The sequence below is a fragment of the Aedes aegypti genome, chromosome 2 (assembly GCF_002204515.2).
Source record: "Aedes aegypti strain LVP_AGWG chromosome 2, AaegL5.0 Primary Assembly, whole genome shotgun sequence".
NCBI lineage: Eukaryota > Metazoa > Arthropoda > Insecta > Diptera > Culicidae > Aedes > Aedes aegypti.
In genome coordinates, this window is record NC_035108.1 from 429,792,227 (window position 1) to 429,806,229 (window position 14,003).

The 14,003-nt window shown below is 45.9% G+C and overlaps 1 protein-coding gene across 11 annotated transcripts in view; it reads left to right on the forward strand.

The window, feature by feature from the left end:
- LOC5573942 overlaps positions 1–14,003 on the forward strand; it is a 126,099-nt gene that overhangs the window by 67,389 nt on the left and 44,707 nt on the right. For all 11 annotated transcript variants that reach the window (XM_021847700.1, XM_021847697.1, XM_021847704.1 and 8 more), the window contains 2 exons: positions 5,041–6,311; positions 8,269–12,011. In XM_021847700.1, coding sequence (XP_021703392.1) covers positions 5,041–6,311; positions 8,269–12,011 — 5,014 coding nt within the window. The remainder of the gene's footprint in view (positions 1–5,040; positions 6,312–8,268; positions 12,012–14,003) is intronic.

Here is a 14,003-nt window from a genome sequence, read left to right on the forward strand (position 1 = left end):
AACGTCACGTCGAAGCGCTCAAATTCCACGAATACGAGGTAAGCGGACTTTCAGATGTTTTGCTGGTCAACATTTTGGCATCGAAAATCGATTTGGAGACCCGAAAACTTTGGGAAGGCAGTATTACGCACGGAGAAGTACCTACATACGAAGAAACGACTGCCTTCCTCGTTAAGCGATGTCAAATCTTGGAGCGAATTGAAGAGAACTCAACGGCAACAAAACAGAAGAAGCCCGTTTCCACTACGGCAGCAAAAGTTCCACCAATGAAGGTAACAACTCTCGCAGCGTCTGCAGAGCTTCGGTGCAATTTTTGTGAAGAGTCCCATAACAATCACCAGTGCAAGGAATTCTTGAAGCTGAATCCGAGCGAACGATTTGAGAAGGCGAAACAAGCAAAGGTCTGCTACAATTGTTTAAGGAAAGGACATACGACGGCCCGGTGCTCTTCTGCGATGTCTTGCAAGATCTGCAAAAAGCGACACCACACTACCCTTCATGCAAATGTGGTTACTACTACTGGTACTGTGAATGCGCAGACGTCTACAACACCGCAAAATGCTCCAGAAATCAATGCAAGTGAACCGGCTTCGAATGTAAACACAACTGTAGCTTCAACGCACACGATTAGTGCATCTTGTGTTAGCTACCAACAACGAGCACTACTATGTACGGCTATTGTGAACGTTATTAGCGGAGATGGAGTTACCCAACCGTGCCGTGTCTTGTTGGATTGCGGCTCGCAGGTCAATCTGATCACCGAAAAGTTAGCCGGCCTACTACAAGTTGAACGGAAACCAGCGAATGTGCAAGTCATTGGAGTTGATGGTGCTACTACGAGAGTAACAGCGGCGGCGTCCGTCCATGTTCAAGCTATTAGCAACGGATTCACGAGCAAGATAGAGTGTTTGGTGATGAAGAGAATTACAGGCCCCATCCCATCAAGTTTTGTCGATGTTGCCAGCTGGCCGTTGCCACCAGGTCTGCAATTGGCCGATGCTGCATTCAACCGACCTCAGCGGGTCGATATGCTTATTGGTGTTGGTCATTTCTTTGATCTCCTCAAGTCCGGCAAGATTAAGCTTGCAGAAAATTTGCCGTTCCTGCAGGAGACAGTGTTTGGATGGGTGATTGGCGGTATCATCGATTCCTCGTCCTCGAATTACAAGATGGTTCGCTGCAATGTGGCGGTTCCAGAAGAAAATTTGGAGAAGTTGGTCGAAAAATTCTGGGAATCCGAAGAAGTTGCTACGTCTACACGAATGTCACCAGAAGAGGTGGCATGTGAGCAATACTACAAGCAAACTACCACGAGGGATTCTGAAGGACGTTACGTCGTAAAGCTACCATTTCGAACCAACGTCGATCAGCTTGGAGAATCTAGGCAGCATGCCTTGCAGCGATTCGATTACTTGGAGCGAAAGTTAAGTAAAAATGCGGAACTCAAGAAAGCATATTGTGACTTCATGGCAGAATACATTCGTCTCGGCCACTGTCGGATTTTGAGAGAAGAAGAAGATGCCTCAATTGGTTACTTTTTGCCGCATCACGCTATATTGAAGCCTTCGTCGTCTACCACGAAATTACGCACCGTTTTTGATGCATCAGCGAAGACTTCATCTGGACTCTCTTTAAACGACACGCTTATGGTTGGTCCGACCATACAAGATTCTTTGGTCAACATATGCATGCGATTCCGTATCCATCCCATTGTGTTCACCAGCGATATTTCGAAAATGTACAGGATGGTCTCCGTTTCTCCGGATCAAACGAAATTCCAGCGAGTGTTTTGGAGAACAGACCCTTCAGTTCCTTTGAAGATCGTTGAACTCTCGACGGTCACGTATGGTACGGCATCTGCGCCGTACCTCGCTACACGTACTCTGCACCAGTTGGCTCAAGATGAAGGTCATAATTTCCCAAAAGCTGCGAAGATATTGGTGAAGGACTTTTATATTGACGATGTTCTGTCTGGAGCCAACAGTCCACAGGAGGCTGTTGAAATACAAGATGAGCTGGTGGCACTATTGCATAAAGGGGGCTTCGAGCTCCACAAATGGTGCACAAACTCTCCAGAGCTATTAGCGTCTATCCCGGAAGAGTTACGTGAAAAACAGGTAGCATTCGAACAACACGACGTCAACAATGTTATCCGCACGCTTGGATTGCTCTGGGACCCATCCAATGATCAGCTGAGATTCCGTGTCGCTCCACCTGATCATGCTCAGCAGGTTACAAAGCGCTTCATACTGTCGGAGATAGCAAAGATTTACGATCCGATGGGCCTGCTATCACCAGTGGTTGTGGTTGCCAAGCTGTTAATGCGTCAGCTGTGGAGATCCAAGCTTTCCTGGGACGACGACGTACCTGCAACACTGTCAGAGCCATGGCGACGGTTCCGAGATGGACTCGAATCGTTGAAGAATCTGAAAATCGAACGCTTGATTATTTCACCAAGAAGAATTGCAGTAGAACTACATGCCTTCTCGGATGCATCTATGGAAGCTTTCGGAACATGTGTGTATCTCCGAAGCATCCTCGAAGATAACACAGTGGAGGTTCGACTACTGGCCAGCAAATCTCGCGTTGCTTCCAAAGCTACAATTCCAAGGTTGGAGTTATGTGGTTTCCAGCTCATGGCACGACTGGTCAATCAAGTTGAAGCAGCACTACAAATAGATTTCGATCGCAAGGTTATGTGGTCAGACTCGCAGATAGTTTTGTGCTGGTTACGAAAGGCTCCACATCAACTCAGCGTCTACGTCGGAAATAGAGTCGCCGAAGTTCAAGAGCGTACGTCGTCTTTCGAGTACCTTTTCGTCAGATCGGAAGATAATCCAGCGGACCTCGTGTCCCGCGGGCTCGAAGCAGAGGACTTAGCTCGAAGTGAAATATGGTGGAACGGTCCGGATTACTTGCGGCTGAATGCTTTCGAAGAACAAACACTGGAGGAAGTTGACAATCTACCTGAAGTTCGAGTGGCAATGGTTACTGCGATCAACGATATGTCGGTCCTCACCAAGTTTAGTTCCTTTAGGAAACTCCAACGAGTTGTATCGTATGTCATCCGTTTTATCAACAAGGCAAGAAATCGTCGAACGGCAGGTGACAGTTTGAAATTCGCTACTGTTACTGAAATGAGATTGGCTTTAACCGCAATAATCAGGATGGTCCAGCAGCAGCAACTATTTGTGGAAATACAACAAATCAAGAAACTCCAGACCAACCATGATGGTGAGCGATACGTTGGCAGACTGCGAACATTGAATCCCTGGATCGACGACGACGGAATTCTACGTGTTAACGGAAGGATCAAGTACGCAAATGTGAACTACGAACAGAAACACCCACCGATACTTCCAGCTGAGCATCCAGTGACGAAATTGTTGATTCAAGCCATCCACAACGAAAACCTACACGTGGGCCCCAGCGGTACTCTTTCGATTATCAGACAGCGGTTTTGGATCATCAACGGTCGGAATGCCATCCGACAGCAACTTCGAAAGTGTATTATTTGCTTCAAGGTCAATCCAACAGATACTAAGATCTACATGGGAAACTTGCCAAGTTACAGAGTGACTCAAGCTAACCCATTCCAGCGTACGGGAATTGATTTTGCCGGACCCATCTACGTTCGGAAAGGTCATCCTCGCAAGCCAGTATACGAGAAAGGGTATGTAGCATTATTCGTATGTATGGCGACAAAATGCATCCACATCGAGTTCGTGTCGAACCTGGCTACAAGGAGCTTCATAGCAGCCCTACATCGTTTCGTTAGTCGTCGTGGCCTTCCGTCCGACATTTATAGTGACAACGCCACGAACTTTGCAGGTGCGAGTTCAGAACTGCATGAACTTTACGTTCTACTTCGTCAACAACAGACGGTTGAAGCACTTGAGGAGTTCAAAATGCCCCGTGAAATAAACTGGCATTTTATTCCTCCTCGATCACCCCATGTAGGGGGATTATGGGAGGCGGGGGTTAAGTCGGCTAAATACTTCCTGAAGCGCACTGTCGGCGAAGCAAAGCTTACTGAAGAGGAATGGCACACTTTGCTGGTTCAAGTCGAAGGGTTGCTGAATTCACGTCCTTTGATAGCACAGTCTTCCGATCCAAGCGATTACAACGTGATCACACCAGGCCACCTATTGATCGGTCGTGCTATTAACGCGATTCCTGAACCAAGCTATGATCAGCTCAAGGCTGGTACACTTTCAAGGTGGCAGCACATTCAGAAAATGAGATCTGATTTCTGGAAGCGCTGGTCAGTTGACTACTTGGCTGAACTTCAACAACGTCACAAATGGAACAAAAACCACACTGAAGTCAAGGTCGGTGATCTAGTGTTACTGCGCGAAGACCATGTTCCACCGGCTCAATGGAAACTTGGGCGAGTTGTAGATGTCCACCCAGGCAAAGACAACGTGACAAGGGTGGTGTCGGTAAAAACCACATCAGGTGTGTATAAGCGATCAACAGCTAAAGTTGCGGTACTTCCGCTGGATGTTCCTGAGGATAAGGCGATAACTAATTGAACTTCCCAGAACTTCAATGGCGGGGGTGGATGTTCCGTCGAGCTGGCAACACGTCGCAGCAGACTGTGACACACGAGATGAAAAACGCTATGATTGAATTTTGTTCTTTTATTTTTGTTTTTTGATTCAAGTTCCTACAAATACACAAGCAAAAGAGAATAAAGTGAAAGTATGTACAGTCCACACGCGTTTTACTATTAGTCCCGACACCTACATAAACTAAGTTTTTCAAAATGCTTTGTGACAAAAACTACTTCATTTCATCAGTTTTATCTTATTTTGCTGACAAAAAAATAATTGCAATACCCACAAACTTATCAAAACTACAATGACGCATCCTGTTCAATTGATTTGTGTTTTCCTGTTATAAAAATCGTTGGTTGGTTTAACGAGGCTTCAACCGCAAAAGCGGTCATTCGCCTCTCGTTCTTGTTATAAAAATCAAAAATATACTTTCTACTATTTGTATAATAAATCATTTTACTCGTACTTCAAACCTTTTCAGCTATCGGCAGCACATGAGCGGCTATCCTCAGCAGGACACATCAAAGCTTCAGTACCCCACACAGCAAGCGATGATGGGCGGCATGATGCCACAGCAGGGCTACGGATCGTTAAGCCAGCCTCAGCAACCGACTCAGCAGCAGCAGCAACAACAACAGCCACAGCAGCCCCAACAACAGCAGCAGCAACGTGTTTCACAGCATTATCCCCAAGCGGGCCACTCTATGTATCCGGGAGCGCCGGTAGTTCAACCACAAAGCGCAACGGCCCAAACCGGATACGCATCATACGCACCCTCTATGCAACAGCACACCGGTCGAACTTCGCAACATGTGTACACCCAACATCAGCTCGATCAGAGCGCGTACGGGCAGCATATGAGTGCCAGTCAGGTTCCCACAAGCCTACATCAAATGACCACCCCACAGCAGCAACCTCCGGGACAGTTGCCACAGCATCCTCCCCAGCAATCGCATCTACCAATACCCGGTCAAACACCACAATCGCAGCAACAAATGCATGCAAGCCAAATGCAGCCTGTTCAACAGCAACAACCTCAACAAACGCAACAGCAGCCCACTCATGGAAGTCAGCCATCTCACACACAAGCACACCCACAGCAACATCCAGGGTTGACGAGTTTGAACTCGCAGCAAAGCCAACAACAGAACAGTTTGCTAGGGAATCAACACCCGGGTTTGGTTCATTCACAGCAACCAACCAGTGGTGGACTGATGCATAGCGCAAGTGCGTTAGCAACAGCAATGTCACAATCTCAGGCCAATCAACAGCCAGCAGGCCACCATAGTACTAGTACTCTAGGAGGACATCAAATGTCTCACAGTACTTTATCCAGTGTGCCCGGTTATGGTACGAATGCCCCACAGCAGCAATCGTATCTACCGAATGCCACCAAACAGCAACCACAACAGCACGGAAGTAGCCCTCAGTACCGAGCGCCGTTTCCTCAGCTTTCACCCCAAATGTCGCCGCGGCCACCACAAATGTCCCCCCACACGCAGATGTCTCCCCGGCCGGTAATGTCCCCAGCAAAACCGCCCGGAAGTGTCACATCGCAAGCACCACAAACAACGCTTTCCACGACCATGTCACCTCACCCGCATCTGGCCAGTTCTGGCGGTAACATCCAGAGTCCACGACCGCAACAGTCAATGCCCGCTACGAAGCTTACGACGGCTTCGGCCTCGGGGCCGGTGAACACTCTGCAAGCGCTGGAACAGATGGTGATGCCGCCTTCCGCTGCTGCAGCAGGTAAGTTGTTTAGCTTAGAAACCATGCATATACCACGTGGACATTGTCACCGGACAACTTAGGGGGATTTGGAGGAGATTCTACGTCACTTTCCCGAATGCCACAAGTATTATCGGCTATTTTTACAAGACTTATCACCTAGAAGACGTTTTACGCCATGAGCAAGTAAAGAGCCAGGTGAAATCGTGCCTTCTTTGAAACATGTGCTGTTCTTTCGTGTTAAATATTGCTACAACAATAGTCGAGCTCCTCGTATTCGGACTTGTGTCATTCAGGCCTATGATATTCGGCTAGTGTTAGGTACTTCTCGTGGGTTTTTTCTCGTCCGGATTGTCTGAATTTTTGCAATAATAAGTGTTTCAATATGACGCATATTGTGGTCAAATATGAGCTCTGAAGCTTGATAAAAACCTATCGGAGTGAATCAAAAGAGCCACGAATACACGCAGAGGAATATATTGTAAAGGCTGAAGGGTTCTGTATTGACTCAACAAATTGTATTGTTGACTCACGGCTTAGCAACAAAATATTTTGATTGAATGAATATGCTTTTTATTTCGAAAAATAATTTTGTTGTTTCTTAAAACAAATAACTTTTTTCACGCACGGGGGTGGTGGTGGTTTGGGTGACTCGTAACCTCACTTTTTACCAGTTCTACGATAAGAAAAAATGATATTTGGGTAAACATACATTCTAACGCAAACATAAATTCTCATAAACTTATTCAAATAGTCTCAAATCAGAAAAGTGAACAAACTTATTTTATCGTTCCTACGTGTTTCGCAGACGAAACTCCACACGTTCCGCTCTTACCCAACTAGATTTTTCACTTTTAGCACGTTTAATTCCATAATTACAAAACGGCGTAAGTAAGAATTTAAACTTTCGCAACCCAATCGCTACTTTCACCGCTCCGTTGTATGGAGAGACAAAGTGACTTAACCACGAATCACCGGTTTTGGCCATACGCCAATTGTAGATATAGTGGATTATACACCGTTTTACATATCCAATCAGCATGTAACCTTTTGTGTTTAATGGATCACATTCACATGATAGAGCTAAATTCATTTACTCGTCCGAATTGATTCTAAACATAAGAAAAACAACTAATTTTTCTTATATTTTTAACTCTAATTCACCTAATTTGGCCAGGGTACTCCTAATTTGGCCGCTCTCATAGGAAATCAATGTGATTGGCCAATTTAGGAACCAAAGTTAAATCTCTGGCCGAAACTGGTTCTGGTGGCCTATGTTGACCAACGAGATTTTCAAAGCGAAAACATAGTTTAAGCTTAGTTTCGATATTATACATACATAAAATGGATTGAAAGCTTCAATTTGACATATTTTTAGTATAAATACGGCTTCCCATATAATTTTTATTGGCATTCTCTCTTAGGCTGGCCAAAACCGGTGCTTTTACCCTACTTGAGCCGATTTACACTGGTACAAAAACGTCGAAAGTAACTGAATTAAACGGCTTTTTGTTTTGTTATATGTTTTTTTTATGGGAAATAATAGAAACTACCTAGTTTTTGAATGCGAGAAGATTGTATGCAAAATTTCAGCGATGTACTCGGCGAAAAAATGTTTAAAAGGTGATTCTTTTTAAAACAGTTTTAGTAGACAGATTGTGATTCTTTTTAATTGATTTTCTCAGAATCGTATAAAAGTTACTTACGTCGATTTGAAAAAGTAATCGAGAATTATTGAAATTAATTTATTTAACTATTAGTTCTGCAAAATGTTCTACCCCATTTTGATCTTGTAGTAATATTTGAAGCAATTATTCTAAAACAAGTCCACGGGAACATTTGAGAAAGGAGGTCGGGATAGACGAAATGTCCTACGTTTGTGCACAGCGCAAAACCCAGATTCATGTGTCAACGTGGTATATGGTCGGCCCCTTTATGTACTCAATATTCACGAATAGCACTTTCTTATTTGTTTCAGCTTTGGAATACTCCCAAGCCGCTGCGTACCGAGGGCCTCCACATCAGCAGCAAATGCAGAACAATCCTCTTTCTCCGTTGGGTCCACGATTGCCGATGTCCCCACAGCATCATCAACAGTGGCCTCCGATGGTTCAGCGACCTGGTAGTGGTGGTATAAATGGCAGTGCTCATCATGGCATGCCTCAACAACCTCCACAACAACAACCACAGCAACAGCAGCAGCAGCAGCAACAACAGCTTGGGAACCAGCATCTGCCCCCGATGCATCCCCATGCTCCGCATTTACATGTGTCACAAGCCTCCCATCCACAACCTCCGCACGCTCAACAGATCTCACAGTTGAACGACATCTCCAGTCTGATACCGCCTGTGTCGCAAACGATGCCTGTGATACCGCCAACTCAAGGCCCTCCTACTGGGCTGCAGTATAGCAATCTAGATGATAAGAGTCTCGTTGACCCATCGGTTCAGCAACAATCCCAACAACCGCAACCACAACAACAACCACCTACTGTACATAGTCTGCACCAGCCCCATTTATCCCAACCTCAACAACAACCCCAGCAGCAGCAGCTACCGTCAATGCATCAACCACATCAGCTTCCCCCGCAACAACAACAGCAGCAGCAACCACAAAATCAACCAATGCTAACGCAACTTCAACCACCTTCACACCTGCTGCAACTTCAATCTCAGTCAGCACAACAAGCCCAATCTCAGCAGCACCAGTCACACCTTACGACAATGCAACCAATGTCCGTACAGCAGCAACCTCCCCAAACAACTCCATCTGTTCCTTCGTCGCACTCGATTGCCCAACAGCTGCAGTCTCCATCATTTAATGATGAGATGATGATGTCGCCTAGCGGCCAATCTCAACAGCAGCAGCAACAACAACAGCACCAACAACACCCAACACCACAGCAACAATCACAACACATACCTAGTGCCACAATACCGAGTGCTCCAACGTCGGTAGCCTCTCCGATTGCTCCAACAATTACGCATCAGCCCATGTCTGTTTCGCAAGCCCCCCATTTGAGCGAGTTGCAGTCGCTGCCTTCAGTGACGCCCGTTTCGACTCAATCTAAACAACAATCGTCACATCAGCAGCAGCAACAACAACAGCAACTACACAATAGTACAGCTTCCTCGGTAGAGCTTCCACCGATTTCAACCCTGTCAGTTGAACCGACTGCTACAAGCGTCGAAAGTGTGCCACCGGCCAGCAATACCGAGTCACAGCAACCGTCAGCTGATCTCAGTCTAATTGACAGTCTTACTTCGAGTAATGCTAACGAAGCTCCTTCGAGCTTGGGAGCAGCTGGGTCTATACCGGAATCCGCCGTAAGCGAAACCGACAGCTTACAGCAGAGGCATTCCGTCTCCGAACAAAACAGCAGCAACGAAGAGTCACGGGACAGTATCGTGCCTGCTCCGGCGGAATCCAACACCGACGAGAGCAAATCTTCGAGTTCGCTGATGTCGGGAACCGATTTCGAATCTATGAATCAGGCCAACAATGGCACGGCTAATTCAATGCTGAACTCGGATGCTGCCTTGGATGAAACAATTCGAGACAGTCAAACGCTTGGTTTGGAGAGCGTAAATGCCGAACCTAACGAAAAGCGGGATGATGTTTACCACTCTGATAACTCGAACCAAGCACCAACTTTCGATGCTAAAAAGACTGAAATTTCCATGGATTCGGCCACTGGACCCGAACCAATAACGTCTGTTGTGTTGACCGAACTCCAAGCCCCGGAAATAACAACAGCCTCTACTACGACTACGAGCCCAGAACAATCTGTACCGACATCTACTACTACACCTACGCTACCGACAGCGGCATTGGCAACGTACCCCAATCAAACGGAACCGATGCCCGGTGAGCAAATCATATCGACCAGTACACCAGCAACGACAATACCTACCAATACGACTCAAATGCCACCGCAAATGCATCCGCAGATGTATGGCCCAATGGGTCCCACGGCAGGTCAGCCGCCACCGATGTACGGAATGCATTTGCCCCCAGGTGGTCCCATGATGCACGGTACTCATGGGCCTGGAATGCACGGTATGATGAGCCCAGACATGATGAATTCTTATCCGACCCCTTACCAATCGCATGCTCAAGAGCGATCAGCTCTTCAACAGCAACTACAGGATCTTTACAAACTTCCAATGGCTGACAATCAAGATAAAGTTATGCGCCTACAGGAAAGAATTGCCGTACTTCAGCAGCACGAAACCACCGACGGATGCCAGGGTGGTCCCCAGTGTATGATGCAGAACCATTCTATGTACTCGTCTGCAATGATTGACAGCCCGCAGGTAACCAGCACAACAGGTCGTCGAGGTCGAAACCCTTCCAGCAAACCACGAAAGCCCCGTTTGAAGAAAGCCGAAAAACTGGCCCAAGAAGCAGCTGCGGCTGCTGCCGCGGCAGCTTCCCTTACTCCTACGCCAGTGCCCGGACAACCGCAGCCTCCACAGCAACCGTTGGTAACCTCAGGTGACGAAACATCACAAACACAAACGACGGTCACCGCTCTTCCTGTGTCCGAAGATTCCGTCACTGCCGGAACCGGGCTCGCGGAGGTAACATCGGAAAGTTTCAACGAAACGTTGAACGAAACCGAATCTCAAGACAATCTCTCTATGGGCGATCTGGACACTTCAACTGACGCCAGCGGAAAAAAGTTGAAAAAGCCACGAAAGCCTCGGGAGCCAAAAGAACCCAAGGAACCGAAGAAAGCCAAAGAGCCAAAGGAAAAGAAAGAGCCTAAGAAAAAGGAACCCAAGGAGCCTAGTAAAGCTAAGAAGAAAGGTGGCAAAAAGGGAACGTCCGAGGGCGATAACTCCATGTCTATGGACACCAATAGCCAGGATCACGATCAAGATCTCTCAAAGGCTACGAGCGAAGCGGACGAGAATCAAACACTTGCTTCCTTAATGCACTCACAAAATTCAACCGATGCTACCAGTGTTCCCGATAAGGAGTCCAAACCGGAAGAAGCCGAAGAAAAGGACGATAAGGACGATGTGACTGATTTCGATGACATTCCAGTGTCCAAGATTGCTGTTAAGACTTTACTAGAGGAAAGTGAGGCGAAGGAAAAGGAACAAGAGAATGAAGACAGTTTAGGGGAAACGGCGGGACCGGATGATGAAACTCCAAAGAAGAAAAAGAGTAGCAAAAAGAAGGAACCGGGTAGCGGCGAAACTAAGAAAAAGAGTTCGTCCAGTTCCAGAAGTAAGAAACCAAGTGGTGGTGGAAGCAGCTCGAAGAGTCGATCTCGCCGAATCCGGCTGACTGTCGAATCAGATGGGGAAGGTGATGATCTGGTGAGTACTCCGCCTCCTTCACCCCCACCGGATGCGGATATCGACAGTTCCAAACGGAGATCGGCTCGAAATACGCAGCGCAAGAAATACGTTGACGACGTGATGCTTCGCTTCTCGGATGACGAGTCGGGTATGATTTCGCCGATTCCAACCACGCGCAAGGAAAAGAAAGCTGAAGCCGAGAAGAAAGATGCGGACAGCAGTGGCGAAGGCCCAATTGCGGGAACATCGTCAGATGCTGCCGTTGCGAGCACTAGTGGAGCGGGTGCAGAAGGAGCTGAGGAGGTTAGCACTACCGATGTCAAACCAGAAGCAAGCGCTGAACCGAAACCCGAGGAAGCAAACAAGCCCAACTATGTGTACGTCAACACCGGCGATGAAGATTCAATGGTAAGTACGCTGGATGGAATCGATCGTGACTGTATTTTAATGGATTTTAAAACATTCACCCAGAAAACCGTTCCCTGAAAACCTAAATGTATTTCCAAGTTTTTAAAATTTATTATTGCATAATAGCTAGATAAAGAATAGTGATGCATCAAACATTCACAAGGTTTTCGGTGCTTATGAAGTCAAACTTCCTAGTAATCAAAACTTTTCCGACTTGTTCCAACATCTCTGTCGAATATTCTATAAATCACTAGTACAACCCTTCTGAAACACCTCCATTTCCTCAATCGAATTTTTGGAAAATTTGGCGGTAAGATACATTTATGAAATATTTAATTACATCTGGAATCAGGCAAATATGTCAGGGGGTATAACTTATAATCAGGGATTGAATCCTGAGAAAATTGAGAGAATCTCTCACGTATCGCTCTCTGTAACTATCATAACATGCTGCACATTATGAGAGACTGTTTATCGTATACTGCTACAAGTTTGATCAGATTGGGGGGATAGTAGTGCATGATAAAACCCCTCTAAACATGCTCCAAGCCTGGGGGACACTGTTGTTATTGGAAGTTCGTGGATTGTTTATCGTGCCAGTAAAGAAAAACACCTATCCCCAACGGTAAACAAGCGAGAAAAATGAATTTTATCATCGCTCTCTCGTTGGGGCTCTCGCTCGCTGCTTCCATTTATCAGACTTGTTACACCTTGCGATACAATGACGATCGTGGACCGCAACAGATGGGATGTTTTTCTTTGCTTGCTTTGATCGTGCTTCATTCTCAAATGAGAGCGAATTCTGCAACGCCTGCTTATAATCATTTGGAAAAAAATGATTTAGTATAAAGCCAAATAGCCGTAGCGATAAACGGGCAGCTATTTAGCAAGATCAAACTGAGGGTCGTGGTCCGTAAAGGGAATTTTCTCAACTTCCCAGGGCATTAAGGTGAAACAGATTTGAGCCAACTTCTAAGATTGCACTAAAACTTCAAGGGCACAAATCTTGCGAAGAAAACATCCAACAACAGTGCCCTTTTTATTTTGGCTTTGTGCACTAGCAGAAAGCTTAAAATAAGAAGATCAGAAACGTTTGCCATCTATTTCTCCAGTTTTGTACTTTTCAAAACGTGAGTTGAGGTACAAATCGGCCATCTTTGGATTCTGAGTATTTTCATTTTAAGTGTGTTCGTTCCTGCCACGCGAAATACGCATGCAAAATGATCAATCGGTAAAGAAACCTCTCAGTTAATAATTGTGGAAGTCTTCATAACAAAACTGAATAGCAGGCTCTGTCCCAGTTGGAATGTATCACCAGAAATAAGAAGAATAAAGCCATTTGGCATAATTATATCAAACACTTAATGGCTATTTGATATAATGATCATTAGGCATGACTTAGATCCCGCCATATTTCACAGGTCTTCCATTTTCGGCATACAGTCATTTGGCATAATAGTCGTTTGGCATGAGAGTTGTTTGACCTAATAGTCATTTGGCACACTGCTCGTTTGGCACAATTCGAAAAGGAAGCAATTTCAGTGGTACAGTAATGTCCGGGACAGAAGTTGGGCACAATTTTGTGAACAATATGCGTTGATTTTCGCATTCCGTTTCGCATTCTCGTTTTCGCCAGAAAAATCAAGTGGACTATGGATTCGAAAGTTGGATCCGCCGTAAACAAGAATGAGGGTGATTACCTCTCCAATTGAGGAAATAATGCACCGGCGGTATCTCATGCTTCATGTTCATGTACACCCCACGAACGCGGTAGAATATGTTAAACCCAAGGCCAACAGGAAACTCTTCTTTCGTACAACACGTTTTACTTCTTCGTACTACTACTACTTCGTAGCACCAGCGATATTTCTTTAGCGGGTAGCCCCGGTGGAAGATGTCCTCCGCATTTAATGTTTGCACCATCAATATACGTTTTCTTCAAATTCCATGAAATAGTAGCCATAGTATAGTTGATTTCAGAAACTATCTGTG